At 34.2% G+C, this 17,921-nt stretch overlaps 2 protein-coding genes across 2 annotated transcripts; one reads left to right on the top strand and one right to left on the bottom strand.

Annotated features, from left to right (window-relative positions):
- Window positions 1-3,697: 3,697 nt before the first annotated feature.
- Window positions 3,698-6,706, bottom strand: LOC141622947 (uncharacterized). The gene is made up of 4 exons (XM_074438975.1): window positions 5,934-6,706; window positions 5,202-5,305; window positions 4,129-4,258; window positions 3,698-4,006 (listed from the first exon to the last, which is right to left on the bottom strand). Exons 1-4 carry the CDS (start codon window positions 6,042-6,044, stop codon window positions 3,968-3,970), a joined length of 384 nt encoding a protein of 127 aa, XP_074295076.1. The 5' UTR covers window positions 6,045-6,706; the 3' UTR covers window positions 3,698-3,967.
- Window positions 6,707-11,617: 4,911 nt separating this feature from the next.
- Window positions 11,618-17,620, top strand: LOC141622946 (oxysterol-binding protein-related protein 3C-like). Its single transcript, XM_074438974.1, has 11 exons — window positions 11,618-11,992; window positions 12,931-13,024; window positions 13,680-13,796; window positions 13,894-13,966; window positions 14,049-14,167; window positions 14,345-14,466; window positions 15,122-15,298; window positions 15,535-15,679; window positions 16,123-16,301; window positions 16,542-16,798; window positions 17,177-17,620. Exons 1-10 carry the CDS (start codon window positions 11,892-11,894, stop codon window positions 16,786-16,788), a joined length of 1,374 nt encoding a protein of 457 aa, XP_074295075.1. The 5' UTR covers window positions 11,618-11,891; the 3' UTR covers window positions 16,789-16,798; window positions 17,177-17,620.
- The last annotated feature ends 301 nt before the right edge of the window (window positions 17,621-17,921 follow it).

Below are 17,921 nucleotides of genomic sequence, written 5' to 3'. Positions count from 1 at the left end.
ATGACTTAAAATTCGTTAAGAACATCACAAACAATATGTTTTTTATTTTAATATCTTGAACACAATTTTTTTTTTGACTCGATGACAGTTGTGTCGGTTGGCTCTAAATCGCTGAATCATTTGAGTTTAGGTTGTTCGTGTTATGGGCTACGAGTGAATATTTACGGGTTATACCTTAATAAAAAGGGTTATTTAATGGGAATACTTCATACTATTGGAGTGCTTCTTAAAATAATATGAACTATATTTTAACTACCAATATACCCAACTATTACACGCCTTCTCTTTTATTGAAACGGGTGGAAGGGCTACCTACTAAACAAGTTGCTTCCTCTTTTTAACCTCTTTCTTCTCCAAAACACCATAACGCCATTGATGTTCTCCGAAACGCCATTGATGTTCTCGTCTTCTCCACTTATCTTCTCCAAAACATATAAAATCATCTAGACAAAGTAATTAATCCTAAAACTAGACAAAGTAATTAAGACTAAAACTAAGCAAATCATCAAAAATATTCAGACCGTCTCTAAAATCAAGTAATTAATCCTAAAACGAAATACCCAAATAACTTTAATTGTTCTAGATCTGAAATATTTCCTTCATAAGGAGTATCATTTTACTTAGATACTAATAATCCCAACATCCAAAAAGCCTTAATTTATGAGATAAATTAAGACCCAAAATGGAGCTATGAATCTTTATCTCCATGAAATAATAATAATAATCTCAGTGAACACCACCACCAACTTTGACTCACATAGCTGTGAATCGAAATCGGCGAAACAGACGAATAATTATCATGCTCTTATACGGTCATTGATGCCTCATTCCTATGTTCAAAGGGTATGTTACCAATCTTTTTTGAAGAGGGGTTTTTAACTTTGGTATTGTACTGTAGTAAATACCATAAAAATCTACCACTTTTTATTCGGTTCAAAAACCCATAAAAATCCCACCATTTATGTAATTTATGAATGAAAAAGATGATTGAATAAATGAGTATTGTGTAGAATTGATTAAATTGAAGTTAAAAAGTGTGATTTAATTTGGGTGTTTGGGTTTGTTGGGCGATGAAGTCGAAAGAAGTTTTACAAGTATGAATAAAAAAGACTAATTCTTTTTATAGATATAGATAGATACTACAGGTGAGGTGGGCTTGTGTGTAGCCAACAATAAGTGAGAGAAAAAAAGAGGGGAATAGTTGTACAAAAAAAATCTGCAGTTTAACATGAAAGGGAGGAGGAAGAAGATGAAGATCTATCTTTTACCTGTTATTATAGGTTGACGAATGACCAATTCTATTAAAAGAGAAAAGAGGTAAAAGTTGGGTATATTGACAGTTAAAATAGACTTTGTAGTATTTTGAGAAGTACTCCAATAGGTTGGAGTATTCTTATTAAATAACCCTAATAAAAAAGGGTCAGATCAAGTCACGTTTTGGCCAGTCAATTCAAAATTAGTTCGAAATATGAAAAGAAAAAATGTTAATTGTTAAATTGATATTACGATAAAATATTACTCCAGAGGAAGTGGAGGAGTAATAACTCAAAAGTATAACCAATACAAACATATAGCAAAAAATGAGTCATTTTCGTAGCTTACGGAGCTTGAACATTAAGAGAATATCATTTTGTCACTTATTAATCATGAAACTATTATATAAAAGAATGGAAAAATAGTTAATTAAAGTTTTGTGAGGATAAATGACATAAAATGGTTCGGGGATCAATGAATCATAATAACCAACTGACCAATAGAAAAAAGAAACTAATTAATTTTATTTCGAATACAAGTTTGTTACTTGTGTCAAAATATAAACGACGCAAATAATTCGAGGTAATGGGAAAAAAAGGTTTATGACTGATAAGTGGAATACTAGGCAAAAAAAGGGTTATTACTTGACATAAAAAATATAGTTATTTTTTTTTTTTGGTGAAAAAAAAAAGTTAGTTATTAAAACCCAAAAAATATATGTTTTTAGCATATATAGAGATTTTACCAGTTACATTTAAGTTTGGTCAATTTGAATTGTTACTCTGTATATATTTTAAGCATATCATTATTTCACACCTAAATATATGAACATTAACATTTTAATAACATTTATAACTTCAAATTTGTATAGAATACTTCTTTTATCATATATCATCATATATTTGCGTTGAATCAATAATCAACCCAAACAACTTAAAAATAAGTATTTTTATTCATCATTTTTGGGAATAGGCTTTATAAAGTTTTAGTTTATTGGTTAAACAGGTTAAGTGGGTTAAAAATGTCCGCTAAAAGATAAATGAGTTAAACATGACTGGATAAAAGATAAATGGGATAAACAGGTCATGTTGGGTTATAGAAAAATTAAATGGGTTGGGACAAGTGACCCATTTTTGTAATTGGGTTGAGTTAGAGTTGGGGTAGTGGTGACACGTTTAAAGTTGACACGAACACGACACGGCCTGATCTGTTTGCCAAGGCTAAGTGGAATAGAGGTATTGGGCGGTTGAGGATTAAGTGGGGTCTCGAGGTAGTCGACCAGTGATGGCCAATGCTGATTTCAAACTTTCAGGCGATAGTAGTGGGTGAGAGAGGAAATGAGAGAAGGTAGAGAATTGTGATCGAGGAGAACAAAGGAAAGGGGTAATTTGGTCAAAATATATATACTCCAGTGAGTAAAATTAAATGTATACTGTGTAAATAAACACGTTACGATATCTACGATGATCTTATATACACTTTTTAGATTTCGTCTTTCATAATTTAAAAGGTCTAGATAAAAAAAACATGTCAGAGTAATCTGATAATAATTTTAAAAATATAAACTTTATTAATTTAATAAATAAAAAAATATGTAAGTTATACTTTTAATCCCACTTTTTATTACCACCCGTGCAGTGCACGGGTTTAAAGACTAGTTGATACAAAAGGGGGCACTTTTCAGATAAGTTGTCATATTATCTATGCAAATTGTTACGTTTATAAAAATAAATTGTTCAATTACGGAATATATTCATTTATGTAGTTTTCTTATACGGTGTACGGGACTTTTTTAGGGGATAAGAGTTGACATTTAGAGTTATATACAAAATACAATACTCCCTTTATCTTAATCATATGTTCATTTGCTCAAATTTCTCATTACAAATAATAAAAAAAACGTAAACAAATAACTCGGACGAAAGGAGTATCTTTTTGTGATTCACAAAAAAATTGGAAATTGACTTAATTGGCACAAATCTGCATGAAGAAGGAACACTAGTTTGGCTTTATAGCACTAGATTTGCTAATCGGGTTTCTAGTGTTACTCAGTCAAGTAGCTTGTTAGGTAACGTTTGGGATGTGGTTAGCTGTCCTTTTTCTCTGTCAAAAAAACAAAAAAACAAAAAAAAAATACTGGACTTGTTTGCTTTATAATTTGGACAGTGATAGGGTGTCACCGGGTAACGTCCAAATTGGGTGTCACCTTCTCACATGCATTCTTAATTGAAGGAGTCCCCACTCACCCCATGTGAGAGAGTGGCGTCCAAATTGAGTGACACCGATGACGCCCTTTCATTTTCCTTATAATTTTTTTTGTGTCCAATCCGAGAGACAAAAGTGTTCTCCAGTGCTTCATTCTAGGATCGATCCCAAGGGCCACTGGGCCAGTACTCGAAACTGTACCAGATTACTTAGATTTGAAGGAAATATGCAAGAGTTAACCCACCAAAACATTCATGAATAAGCAAAGTCAAAACAAGCAACTACGGAGCATTCCATAACTCAAGAAGCTGCAGTTTGTTTCAACACTGTAACAGCTACCAAAATAAATTGTTAAACAAATACATTTGGTAAAGAATCGTCTAACTCTTCACAGTCTCTTCAGTATGTTTGTGGCAAACCGGTAACGAGTAATATCTGATGCTTAGTTCACTGAATTGTCGTGCTATCAATGTGGAAGATTTGTAACTTGTTGCTGCTATCCAGCCAATCAAAAGTGAGCCACGCTGTATACTAGAATCCACGAAAGCTGTAATAGGGGGTGACAAGACGATGGTTTCAGTAACACTTCGTCAATCATGTATTCAGGACGGAACCATATGTGAAATCCTAGAGATAAAGTGTGACGATAAATATAACAAAGGGTAATACCAAAAAGAGTGTGATGGAGGCAAAAAGCCCCTCTTGGAGGAGAGCTCCATGACCACCGTATTCTTCCTCATCAACTTTGAGTATCAATGCATAGTAAGCGTAAGCGATGGCTGATGAAAGTCCCAAGTAACTGTATTCACAATCCATCAAACGACAAGAAACCAATCATTACTCAATCACAAGACTTATACAAATACTCTCTTCGTCCAGGTCATTTGTTGTCTTTTGGTTTTGGCACAAAGGCCAAGGAAAGAGGAAAGGGCCAATTACTAAATGACAGGTGGAACAAATTGAGTGTGAATGATCAAATTGCTCATCAATATCATTCTTAAAATAGAAAGGACAACAACTCACTGAGACACCCCAATATGGAAAAGGACAACAAATGACCGGGATAGAGGGAGTACAACGTTATGCACGCCTCAAGGAGTCCAGGACTCCCATTCTCGGACATTTAAACCAATTCATTACATTTCCATTTAGGGTAAGATACTACGCACACAAAAAAAAGACTCTAATGTGAGTATGGGCCTCTTTCTTCTCTCACATGTTTTTCATCTCCAACAACTTTGGTTCAAAGTCAAACGGAGAAGATCCGAGTAAATGTCGGGACTCAGGAGTGCTTCACTATGAAACTAAGCACGATGAGATTAGTGAGCAATTTAGCATAAGTCCAAACTGATCGCGGACCAAAGAAAGAACAGTGAGCCTTTAGCTAAATCAGAAATGGAAACAACCACATTCATCAGATGAGACTACAGCTCAAGACATAGCAGCACTGCAGCACACATCAAAGCTAATCTTTAACTCGTCATACGTCAAATAGAAAGAACAGTGACAAAAGCAAGTCTCTATTTCATCATATGTCGAATAGAAGGAAAAGTGACATTTTTCACTTCATGGTATAAAAGCAATCTCAAGAAACAAAGAATTGCTAAACATGGTATAAAAACAATATCTAAAGCATCATATTCCACAGTTTTCGCCTTTTCGGTGCAGAGTAAATGATTACATGAAGGCATAAAAACCAAGTTATGATCCATCAAGGAAACTGATAAGCTGAATCAACTTACAGCATGAGCCAAAAACCTCCAACCAAAGGAATTGCACCCCAGGTTAATCCACAAACAATCGCCACCAGTTGTCGCATCCAATGTAGAACGTCTCCTAGTTGATCCTGGACCCAAACGATAGAGCAAACATTACTCCTATGTGAATTACCTCTGACTCAAACTAAAAACCCTCCTTCATTCCCTATAACCAATAACACATCAATGGGTAAGTGTGCAATTTTTTGTGGGATACTAATAGCAGATGGCTTCAATAAATAATGGAGTAACTCCGACTAATAATACTAAGCTCCAATTAATCCACATTCTCATCTGAAACGATCTAGCGATAAATTTAACATAAAACCGTCTCAGACAAGACTAACTATTGCCATTACAGACGATTTTAGGTTATCTACAGTCAACAAAATAGCAGATGATCCAATCTTCTTAATCACCTACCACTATTAACATCTTCCATCAATCAACAATCACGAAACCAAATCAAACCCAGATTCTAATTGCAATTAAATATTAACCCATCTCTACAATTCTAATTCATTCTACAAAATTATGTAACTTCCCAAAAAACTAACATAGAGTAAAACGGATCCAAAACCAACAAATGTGGGTACAAAAACTTAAAAAGCGGTTATCAAAAACCCGCTTTACACAAACTCTTATGTAAGACCGCTTTTAAGTAACAACGAAAAAATCAGTCAGCTCGACGAAAAAATAACTCTAGGGGATCCGAACCTTATCCCAAGAAGCATCGGGATCAAACAAATTGCCCAATTTAAAAGGAGCAGAATGACCATTCTGAAGTTGCTGTTGTTGTTGCAATTTCTTTGGCTTCTTATCTTTCATCCCTAAAATTAAACAAAATTAACAACTTAAAATTGATGTAATTTAGGGTTCTATGAAATAATTTTATCCGGGTAAATCAGTCACAAAGATGGGTCTTTTCTTGGGGATTTGTGGTTGAGCTAAAGAAAATGATTGAGAAATTAATTGGTATAAATCTAATCACAACTTGGGTGAGAGTGAGGGCAAGTAGTGGATCTGAAAGAGATTGATTGATGAGATTAGAGATTTAATTAATTGATGATTTAGGAGATTACGCGGGGGTTTAATTAATTGAGTTTAGTAGATGTTGGAAAGAGAAAGTGTGATTAGATGAGGGTCTTATGATTTTTTTTTCTTTTGTTAACAACAAGCGGAATTAACCAAAAAAAACGAGAATGGAAGTTAACACACAAAAATTAAAAAGCATTAAAAAAGAACGATCCTAGGCCACGATACGCCTCCTGCATCCTATTACATCAACCAAAATGGGTGGTTCAGTGTATCTCCAGGTTCCTAAATGACCAGTTGTTGCGACAAGATCACCCTACGATTCGCAAATCAAGCAGCGCAAGCATTTGCTTCCCCACAGATATAGATATGAGTTCAATTGTTGTTGAATTAGTAATGACAATCACACAATGATACAACACAAATTATTCTTTTTTGGTGTATTAGGGGTGGTCAGACATTCTGGTCAGACTGAATCGGAGTCGTGCTAATCTTAGCTAGGTGGAGCCCGAAACTGGCCCGGTGCAAGAAACAGGCTTGGTCAGGCCTTATAGGGGTCTACCCGGAACCGGCATCAGGGTGGGTCAACAACGAGTCGGATCTTATAGGGGTCTGTCGTTTACCTATTAACTTGTTTTCAATACCCCAAATAAAATCGTATTTACTGTCAATAAGGGATACTCTTCTTCAATACCCCACTCTAATTTACTGACAATTTTTTTTGTGTCATTTACGAAAACAAATATGAGACTATGAAATCAATTATCGTTATTTGAACAAAATTGTTATCTAAAATTTGTTCTAAAAACTTTTCAACCCATTGACATTTGACACAAAATATGTGCTCTTTTATTTGAATCTGTCTACTAATAAACAATAAATCCATAACTTATCAGTTTATATCTTACATTTTTTTTTACCTCATTTTTGTGTCTTTTGTATTTTTTTTCTCTCTTCAAACTACCCACGTGATGTTTTGCTTAACTGCATTCACATATATTTCATGATACTTTAAAGTTTATATAATAAAAATAGATTATATTGACCAAAAGATAAAACATTAGCATGACAAAAACTTAACAAACGAAACATAACATTGTCACATATAAATCATTTAAGCACCAAACAAAAAACATTAATTTAAATATAAAGCATACAATTCATAAAAACCAACAACATAACAAATTAAAATATACTTTATAGACACAACAACAACAACAACAACAACAACAACAACAACAACAACAACAACAACAACAACAACAACAACAACAACAACAACAACAACAACAACAACAAAACGAACGATAACAACATTGTTAAGTGTTAAGTTTATAGAGAGTGAGATAAATGCATAAGGGAGAATTGTATTATTGAGTTGTTGTTTTGCATCGATATGGTAAGGTATTTATAATACCTCCCAACTTAATGAAACCCTAACCCTAAAATGGTCAACCCTAATGGTAGCCGGGCCTAGTATAGGCCCAGTATCCTAATACCCTCCTGCAATTGTAAAGGCAGTGTATTACGAACTTTACGATTGGAAAACAAGAAAAATACAAGCAGATAATAATTAAAATAAAAACATGGATTTTCAAATCTTCACGAATCTTCTTTATGAAAAACTTCTCATCGTCGCAAGGCAGTAGATATTGCGTATAGGACTCGCCAGACACTTCTTTTTTGGGTGCGTATAGGACTCGCCAGACAATTTCTTGCGTAACTCGCCAGTCTTTTTGGGTGCGTAACTCGCCAGTTTTTTCAGTGCGTAACTCGCCAGTTTTTTCAGTGCGTAATTCGCCAGTTTTTTTTTCAGTGCTACCTTGGTCAGAATTGATGATTTTCGAAAGAGAAGAATCACGATTTTTTTTTTTTAGGTTTGGGCAATTTATTCTAGGTAAAAAAATGGAAAATCGACAAAAGTCGAAACACAACGCACAAAATTAGCACCTCATCATCAGTCATCCCTTCAATAAGTAATGATGAGATGAAAACAAATCATATGAATGAATGAATATGGCTGTATGCGCATACAATTATCGGCACTAATATTTTGAGAGTTTTTTTTTTTTAAAAAAAAAAAAAAAAATCCCGCCGGAGAGCACCCTAATTCATTAGTCCCTCCGGCAGGGCGGCGGAAGATCGTTTTTAGGCCTCAAGAGCGTGAGGCTCTGATACCATGTTAAGTGTTAAGTTTATAGAGAGTGAGATAAATGCATAAGGGAGAATTGTATTATTGAGTTGTTGTTTTACATCGATATGGTGAGGTATTTATAATACCTGGTATTTATAATACCTCCCAACTTAATGAAACCCTAACCCTAAAATGGCCAGCCCTAATGGTAGCCGGGCCTAGTATAGGCCCAATATCCTAATAAACATACAAATATATTTGTACTCACCATAATCAAAAGAATAAATTAAAGCATAAAATATATAGCCCACAACTTAGAAACTCGTGGACAAATGGAAAATAGGTATTAAATAAATAAATGAAGGAATATAAACTACGGATAATTCACGCGGTACCCCTGAAGTTGGTCATTTTGCACAAAATACCCAAATTTTTGATCCGGAAAACTTAAAGAGGACATAACTCGTGTTTACGAACTCATAAAGTGAAGATTATTTTTTCAAATCGATTATCTTTCCGAGTACTACGATTTGAAAAAAAATTTTGACGAGTTTGGAACTCTTGACCAGGAGATATGCTCACTCGAAGTTTGTTCGGTCGAAAAAACTTTGACACACAATAACTCCTAGTAGCGGAATCCAAATGCGACAATTTTTTTTTCCAAATTGTAGTTCTCGGAAAGATGAGCTATTTGGGAAAAAAATTCGTCACTTTTGGAACTCGTAAACATGAGTTATGACCTTTTTAAGATTTACGGATCAAAAATTTGGGTATTTCGTGCAAAGTGGCAAACTTTAAGGGTATTTTGTGGTATTGTGGAATAAGATAATTGAATGCCGAGAAATTCAAGAGGTGAATTAAATAAGAAATTTTTTTAATGAAAATGGTGAGGATTAAGTAATATGAAGAGTTTTAATCAACTTATTAATATATTTTATTATAAAAATTAATTAAATAGAAAAAAATATTAATTAATTTGGTGGGTGTTAAGTATTATAAAGAGTTTTAATCAATTTATTAATATGTTTTATTACAAAAATGAATTAAATAGGAAAAAATATATAACAAAAATGATGGTAGCAAGTAATGTAAAGAGTTTTAATTAATTTATTAATATATTTTAATACAAAAATTTTAAGTTGATCCTCGTCACATTAAAATTTGACATGTCATGTATAGTAAATGACGTGGTTTTTTGCTAACGTTAGATGTAATTTAATTGATCTGTATATTACTTCCTCCTATTCTAAATAACTGTCCTATTTGCCATTTTCGTCTATTCACATAACTGTCCCATTGCCATATTTGGACATGGTTTTTTTACTTTCCTACCCTTAGCTCTTTTCTTTATTTACCACCCCAACCACCCATAACCCATCATATTCAATACTTTTCATTATTTAACTCATATATTTTTACCCCTATACAATAATTTTCATTATTTTAACTATATTTCTTAATTTTCGTGCCATTGTCCAAATGAGATACTTATCCGGAATAGGAGGGAGTACATTTTAAATTTCATTTTAATAAGATTGTATAGATAGATGTGCAAATGAATGTATGATCACCTCATGCCGTCATGCGGTACAGAAGCATGAGTTGTATGATCACGTGAAGTCGCTAACGAAGTCATTGTTGTCAATTTGTCATAGTGTAGTTTTCAATAGTCACATAACAAAATATCAATATCATTATTCAACAAAGTACAACTTACCAGTCAGGCAAAGTTGAAATTTGGGTATAGAATTTTCGTTGACTATTAATCTCTTTGGTGTGCTTGAATATTCGAGAGACGGATTTTTATTTAAGACGAATATCTCTATATTAAAACTTAAAATGAGTTAAAATAAATGAGATAAAAATAAAATGATTGCGAAACTAAAAAAAGTTTGTTTCATCGAATCAAGTGTGACATTATTTGACATGTTTTACTTTTAAGACAAGCATCATTTTTTTCCAAAAAAGATATATGGAGGATTTAAACATATTCGTCAAAACGAGACAAAGTTAAGTGAGATGTTATGAGACCAATTGGAAAAACATTACTCACACGAGGCCTATGTAGGATTAAAAATACCTTAAGCTTAAGATACGTGTTTTCAATCTCACGGTTGCTAGAGACAAACACACCACTCCCAAGTCCCAATAACGTATCTTCCTGTATCTAATGTTAAGTTTTTCCGATTATTTTATCAAATTCCAAGTATCATCCAATCCAAATGAAAATAACAATTTATTATAACTCCGTATTTGTCAATGCTTTTTAGAAAGATTTCAAAATGGTTAAGTAATGAGTAAGCGATGATAAAACAATAAATTTATGTCGAGACCGTCTCTCCAGAGACCAATCTAATCTCATTGTCTCAATCATTTCTTCCCCGTATGTTTTACGAATACAAATAGATTTTCGCAGTACACATTTTACTCATTACAGTACTTTTTACACCAATTTTTCCATTTCTTTACCCTTGACTAAAAATCATCAAATTTAATTATTTCTCCCTTCTCTCTATTGCTAAATCCTTAACTTCCTCCAACCCCTTTCAAATTCTTCAATTATGAATGATTATTAATTTATTATAGAGCATGGATTTAATTCACTTATTCATTATTAATAATTAAATTGACTATTTATTAAAGTTTTGTAGCCTTTTTAATTAGGGTTTATGTTCAAATTAATTGGGGAATCACCGTCCTATTCTTTCCACAAGATACTACAGCCTCATTTACTTGAAAACCTACTTTCTGAGAAATAAGTGTAACCTTCAAACTCAATTTAAAACTCAAACTATCACTTCCCCTCAAAGGCTCAAACCAATTTTCACTTTGTGGAGCAAGGAGAGCAACGCAGTACGGACTATGGAGTAATTAGTTTAATTAGCTTTTTTTTTTCAACGAAGTATGAAATAACGGGTTAGATTTATTTTTCAAGGTAATACGTAACCGTATTGTAAATGCATTAGATGTGTTTGTAAAAATAATTTATCAATACCGTGAATGTGTTTGTGTAAAATAAATTTCAATGAAGTACATAATTTATCAATGCAGTACATAATTTATTTACGGAGAATTAGCGTGCTTAATTAGAGAGAACACATTAGAGAGAGATTAGAGAGAAAAAATAAAAAGGGAAATAAGAAGGGTATAATTGTCAAAAGTGTACTATAATGAGTAAAATAGTGCGAAAATCACCACCCATAAATAATTAAGACATGAGTCGAAATAACAATTTATTATTCCGCATATAATTAATTATTCGCATTATTTAAAAGGATTTCAAAATGTTGAAGCAATTAGTAACGATAATGAACGAATTAATAATGATCGTCGTTTGAAATAACCAGAAAATTTCGACGAAGCCGCCTTTCCAACTATATAATCACTTCAATTTTCGATCGATCTAGGGTTCCTCATCTTCATCAATTCCCAATTCAATTCAATTTAATTTAATCTGCACAATTATTTATCGATTGCAATAAATTATTATTATTACGATTAAGAAGATGCCGAGCCCTAAGAAGAAATTGGAGAACAAAGGATTTTTCGCTTCCGTATCTTCTGGATTCTCCATGTTCAGTAACGCCATGCATAGATCTGTCAACGGGTGAATTTCTTATCGTTTTCATTTTTTGTTTGTTTATTTGATCATGTGTTGCGAATTACGCTTTATACGGAAATTAATTTTCGATTGTTTCAAGTTTAATTTGAATGTTTTGGTGAATCTTCTTAGTTATAGGGTTTGAATTCGTTGTTTTTCGCCTATTTTTAGTGATTTTGAGCTTAATTCTTATCGATGTAATGATATGTTTGAATTCGCTGTTCGTTGTTATGGAAGAATTTAGGCGGAAAATTTAGTAGCCGTTGATTTTTGACCGATTAAGTTTGATTTGAATGTTTTAGTGATTTTGAGCTTAATTCTCATCGTAGTTGAAGTGATTGAATTCGTTGTTTAGTGTGAATTAATGTTCGTTATTATGGAAGAATTTGGCTGGAAAATTTGATATCGATTGATTTGCATGATACGTTAAATTATACTACTAGTTTAAGTGCTGGATTGTGATTTTTCTCAACGATTTTGAATGAAATAGAGCTTAATTTGCGTCTAAGTAGCTGATTGTTCGATAAATTGTGTTTAGATTTGATTGGTATCGTCTTAACTACCTTAAGCTTATTTCGTATTGTTGTAGGCTTGTAGCTTACTTCGCTTTTTTTTCTCGATCATGCTAGTCTAAGGGTTGGATTATGAGTTTTCATCAATTTTGAATGAAATTGAGCCTAATTGGCGCCCAAGTAGCTGATTATTTACATTGACTCGTGATTGCATTTGTTGATTGGCGGTGCCGTTGCTGAATTTGAGCTTTATTATTGATTTGTTATTATGTTGAGCTTAATTCGCATTGTTAGAGCTTAGTTTGTGTTTTTTTAATGAAATTTAGTTAAATAGTTAAATTTTGTGAACGGGTTAATTTTAGATATTTTGTCACAATTGCTATGTAGTATGATACATTTGATTTATGTGTATGATGTGAGTTTATTGTGTAGTTTACTTGGATATGAAAATCTGGAAGTAATAAATCCGGAAGGAGGGCAGGATGACGCTGAAGAAGAGGCTCAGAGAGGAAGGTGGAGGCAAGAGGTTCATGTTCTCTTTTAGTCAATTCAATTAATTAGTTAGCTATAATGCTGTATTCCCGCTAGCAACCCCTATCTGTAAGATCTTGAACTTCAGGCACCTGGTTCACATAACTCGTATAAATAATCCCTCAAACTCGGTGATTTGCTTTGGGGTTTGCAATAAGATTAATGATTTTGATGACATCATCTCATGTTGGATTATTAATATGCCACTCGTCGCCTTATTGAGAAGCTCATGTAGATTTAATGAATTGTCCCCTAGTCCTATGTTGTCCCTAGAAGTATGTTGTGACGTTGCGAGTTAGGAAAATTAGAATGACATGCTTGTGTTGAATGGTAATCCTTCCCTGAGTGTCTCTATGGACAAGTAAAAGAAGTGGATTGATTTTGTTCCTATATTTTAAATTAAGAGATAAAGCCTAGCAAAGGCCCGTTTGTTGCACAAGTTAATTATTAGAACTTGAGTTATTCTTTTGAAACCCATCTGTTTGGTTAAATATTTTTAGCAACTTGTTACTCTTTTAAGCATGTAGACACTGAGAGTTTGAGACAAATCTGCTTAGTTGAAGACTTGGAGGCTGGAGCTGGACAGCTATTTACGGCTGCTACCGGAATCAGCAGTCAAATACTGATTCGTTTCAAGTTATTTATTACAGGACAGAGATAGTTACTGGAGAATGATGCAAAAATATGTTGGAGCAGATATTACATCAATGGTAACACTTCCTGTTGTGATTTTTGAGCCTATGACTATGCTGCAGAAAATGGCTGAGGTTTGTGTATCCTCTTTCTCCATGAGAGTGTTATGTTGGCGAAGATAGCTTGTGTTGGACTGTCACTAATACCATACCTAATCTGTTGCTCTGGCAGCTTATGGAATACTGCTACCTGTTAGATCAAGCAGATGTTTGTGAAGATCCTTATATGCGGCTTGTGTATTCTGGTGAGCAGGGTTTTTTGTGGAGTTTTGAGTCTGCTCTATTATCATTTGATAGTAAAGTTAATGTTCCTTTTATGATCTGCAGCATCTTGGGCAATCTCTGTGTACTATGCTTATCAACGCACTTGGAAACCTTTTAATCCCATTCTTGGTGAAACCTATGAAATGGTAAATCATCATGGGATTTCTTTCATATCGGAACAGGTATAATCTAATGTCATCACTTACTATGGACTCCTGTCATTTTGCATAAACCTGAATGTAGCTTTCAATGCTACACAAATCCTAGTGCCTTGAGCATTGCTGCTCAGACCTAAAAGTGTTTAAGGGGACTAGGTTCTTCTGAGTGATAAGTGGTGGTGTTCTGTTTTTGTGATATAGGTGAGTCATCATCCTCCTATGAGTGCCGGGCACTCTGAAAATGAGCATTTTACATATGATGTTACATCAAAGCTGAAAACCAAATTTCTGGGCAATTCTGTCGATGTCTATCCTGTTGGAAGGTAAATATCATTTTTTTCTTTGAAGTATTGGTGTTTGGTAATATGAAGTAGCTGAGAATTAGGCTTCCGTTCCATCTGTGGCTTGGGTCGCTTTGCGAAGCTAGCCCTTTCTTTGTTGTATTAATATCGCATGCTCCTCTCAAGAATTCAAGGGTGAATCTGGCCATGAAAATTCAAAGAAAGTTAGTTCCCATGGTCTGAATTGCGATATGTATTAGTTCCATTCTAGGAGGTAGTCGTATGCTTATTTCTTATGTTGGAAGCATAGTGAAAGTTTTCTTATTACCTATCTTTATTTTTCGTGTCCTCCTAGTCAGGGTTCCTTTTGAGACTAAGACTTTTGCTGTTGTGCTGCTTCTAATCCTCTCTAAAAGTCTAAATTCTAATTCTCAGAATCTAATTGATATGATACTCAAAGCTGTTGCCCGTCAATTGTACATTGTCGGAAACGTTTGATGTTTATGTTTTTATAAACTAGTCATTTTTTATTTATTGTTAGGATTGTCTGTTATCTTTTCACCTGGATTGATAAATGATATACTGCTGGTATGCATAGTATTTGGTGGAAGTATAGTAGTTTGAGAAACACCTAAGTTGAAACCATCCTTGTTTGTAGTGATGGTAATATGTTTTCTTGTGTTAATGATGGATGCAGGACACGTGTGACGCTGAAAAAAGATGGCGTAGTTTTGGAATTAGTTCCACCTCTTACTAAAGTCAACAACTTGATATTTGGTCGAACATGGGTTGATTCACCTGGCGAGATGATAATGACTAATTTAACTACAGGGGATAAAGTTGTGCTTTATTTCCAACCATGTGGCTGGTTTGGGTATGTTTAACCTATTGCCTGCAAAACTTTTGGGGCCTTTCTTGCAATCTTGCCACTTCTCTTTTTGTTGGTATAACACTGATATAAGTTTGTTGGAGTATTTGCTATGAAAAGCCAGTGTTTTGCTAGCTATATGTTTATCACATTTGGCAATATGCTAACACATCCTTTTTGAGTTTCAAGACATTTTGTCATGTTGTGTATTTTGGCTTACTTGAGCTCACATTTCCTCGCAGCGCTGGTCGTTATGAGGTGGATGGATACGTGTATGATGCTAATGAGGAACCTAAAATTTTGATGACTGGTAAATGGAACGAGTCAATGAGTTACCAGCCTTGTGATGCAGAAGGGGAGCCTCTTCCTGGCACGGAATTGAAAGAGGTTAATATTTTGGCAGTGCCTGTTTTTTTTTCTTTCATACGTCATTTTTTTATGAGGAGAAGTCATAACTCGTCTGACTTCAAATTTGAAGGCTATTTTCTATAATCTAGATTTGTCAAGAATTGGTCACTTGAGACTGATGTTTTTTTCCATCAACAGTCTACACAGACATTGAACTCATTTTATAACTACTGTTTTTATATATATTTAATCTACTTCGTACATGTTAATCGACACCTACTGGCTACGAGATGCCTTCATCTCATCGCTGTTGCAGCTAGCCCCTCGTATTTTATGAGTCGCGACTGCTGTGCCACAGATCTAACTACCTTGATCTAGCTACATTGTAATTCAATGGACTGAAAGACTTTTTAATGTTAAGCTTCTCCTAGTTTGATCATCATTCATTTTCCATATCTGCGTGTGATTAGTTTGCTTTGCAGGTCTGGCATGTGGCAGATACCCCCCAAAATGACAAATTTCAATACACTCACTTTGCTCACAAGATCAACAGTTTTGAGACAGCCCCTAAGAAGCTATTGGCATCAGACTCACGTTTACGGCCAGATAGATTTGCTCTTGAGATGGGTGATCTGTCCAAGGCCGGTGCAGAGAAGAGCAGGTATTTTGCCTTGCTATTTTTCTTTTGAATACACTATAAAAGTTTTTCCAAGTATGAAGGGATTTAAGTCTTGTGGTGTATACTGATGTTCCCATCGATTTTTTTTTATCACATGTGCATACTGAAATTTCTTGGGATACAAACTTAGGTTGACTATCAGTCTCTCCTGGAAATAGATACCTGTTATATGATGTAAATTTTTTCTTTTTTTAATATTTCTGACGCCTTTCCCGTTTTCAGTTTGGAGGAGAGGCAGAGAGCAGAAAAGAGGATTCGAGAAGCCCAGGGTGATAAGTTTAGCCCAAAATGGTTTGACTTAACTGAAGAAGTTACAACTACCCCATGGGGCGAGTTAGAAATCTATCAATTTAATGGAAAGTATGCTGAGCATCGTGCAGCTGTGGATAGCTCGGATAATGTTGAGGTAGAAGATGCTCCGAACAAGGAGTTCAACCCATGGCAGTATAGTGATTCATCTGCTGCATGAGGTGCATGAGGTGAGTTTTCTGTGCAATCTACTCCAAGATAAATTACGATTGTATCATTATTCTTTGTAGCATTAGGCATGTTACGCCTTTTTTTTTTTAATCATCCTTGTTGAGCCAAAATCTAAAGGGCTCACTGTTTTAAAAAATAATAATAAAAAAAAAAAAAAAATCTAAGGGCTTGGGAGTTGAGTGATCCTGTGTAATAAGCCAAACCAGGGTGGGTAATCAATGGTGCAAGAGGGGATTAATTTTGCGAATGCCAGATTGACTGTTTTACATTGGCTGTTTTACATTACCTTTATCCAGAGGTCTATTGACGTCTATTTTCTCAACTAATGCTTTAAAACTTTTTTTTAATTCATTTACCAACAATTTTCTTCTTACCAGCATGTCTACATCAAATCTTAAAACTGTGCAACGAAGAGCCAAAATATGATATTCCTTTTGAGGCAGTCCGAAAGTCCCTATCAGTGAAGGGAGAAGCGTGACATGCATATTCATATTTGTATAGCCCATCATATTATATTGAGGATGATCGCTTTGGTTCCCCTAGTTATGCATCCTCCCAGATATAACTTTGTTTTGTTTCGTCATCTTTCCGACTTGTCTAATTGTATTACTGACATTTTCTTGCTACTTATTAGTTATACTAGGTTAGCTTTACTTTTCTGGCATAGTGCTTGTATGTTTTGTATTTCTTAGTTTCTCCAAAAAATTTAGGTCTTTCGATATGGTGTTTATTAATGTCTTTCGAAGCTGTAATTGCTTTTCAAGATTGAAGTTTGACTAATGTCTTGTTGCACCTTAAATAAAGGGTTATTTTCCAAGCAATGGTTATGTTGTCTATAGTATTTCTAATATGTTCTTTCCGATTCATCGTAAGCCTGGCAACTGTTAATAGTTTGAAAGGGCCATTCCAAGAATCTATAATTCGACGCTCTCAGCAACAAGCCTAGAATCATGTCATTAGACCAAAAACCCGTCAGATTGAAAGTTACATTTTCGAATTCCGCATCTGCTTTCTCAAGTGTAGAGATATAGCCACTACAAATTACGGAAAATACTTGCGTCCTCCCTGCACTCAAAGGAGGATGACCAAAATAGGAATTAAATATTGTAAAATCCTCATTTG

This window comes from Silene latifolia, chromosome X (assembly GCF_048544455.1).
Source record: "Silene latifolia isolate original U9 population chromosome X, ASM4854445v1, whole genome shotgun sequence".
NCBI classification, from domain to species: domain Eukaryota; kingdom Viridiplantae; phylum Streptophyta; class Magnoliopsida; order Caryophyllales; family Caryophyllaceae; genus Silene; species Silene latifolia.
Note: the sequence above shows the minus strand (reverse complement) of the source record. Positions and strands in the feature narration are given on the sequence as shown.

What these genes read in the sequence shown, in the direction of transcription:
- LOC141622947 (XM_074438975.1), bottom strand. Translation starts at nt 6,044, where the DNA reads ATGAAAGATAAGAAGCCAAAGAAATTGCAACAACAACAGCAACTTCAG. An exon ending in CCGATGCTTCTTGGGATAAG is followed by an intron (nt 5,306 to 5,933) that starts GTTCGGATCCCC and finishes GTTTGGGTCCAG; the next exon opens with GATCAACTAGGAGACGTTCT. An exon ending in CCTCCATCACACTCTTTTTG is followed by an intron (nt 4,007 to 4,128) that starts GTATTACCCTTT and finishes CCCCTATTACAG; the next exon opens with CTTTCGTGGATTCTAGTATA.
- LOC141622946 (XM_074438974.1), top strand. Translation starts at nt 11,892, where the DNA reads ATGCCGAGCCCTAAGAAGAAATTGGAGAACAAAGGATTTTTCGCTTCC. An exon ending in GAGGAAGGTGGAGGCAAGAG is followed by an intron (nt 13,025 to 13,679) that starts GTTCATGTTCTC and finishes TATTTATTACAG; the next exon opens with GACAGAGATAGTTACTGGAG. An exon ending in GATGTCTATCCTGTTGGAAG is followed by an intron (nt 14,467 to 15,121) that starts GTAAATATCATT and finishes TGATGGATGCAG; the next exon opens with GACACGTGTGACGCTGAAAA.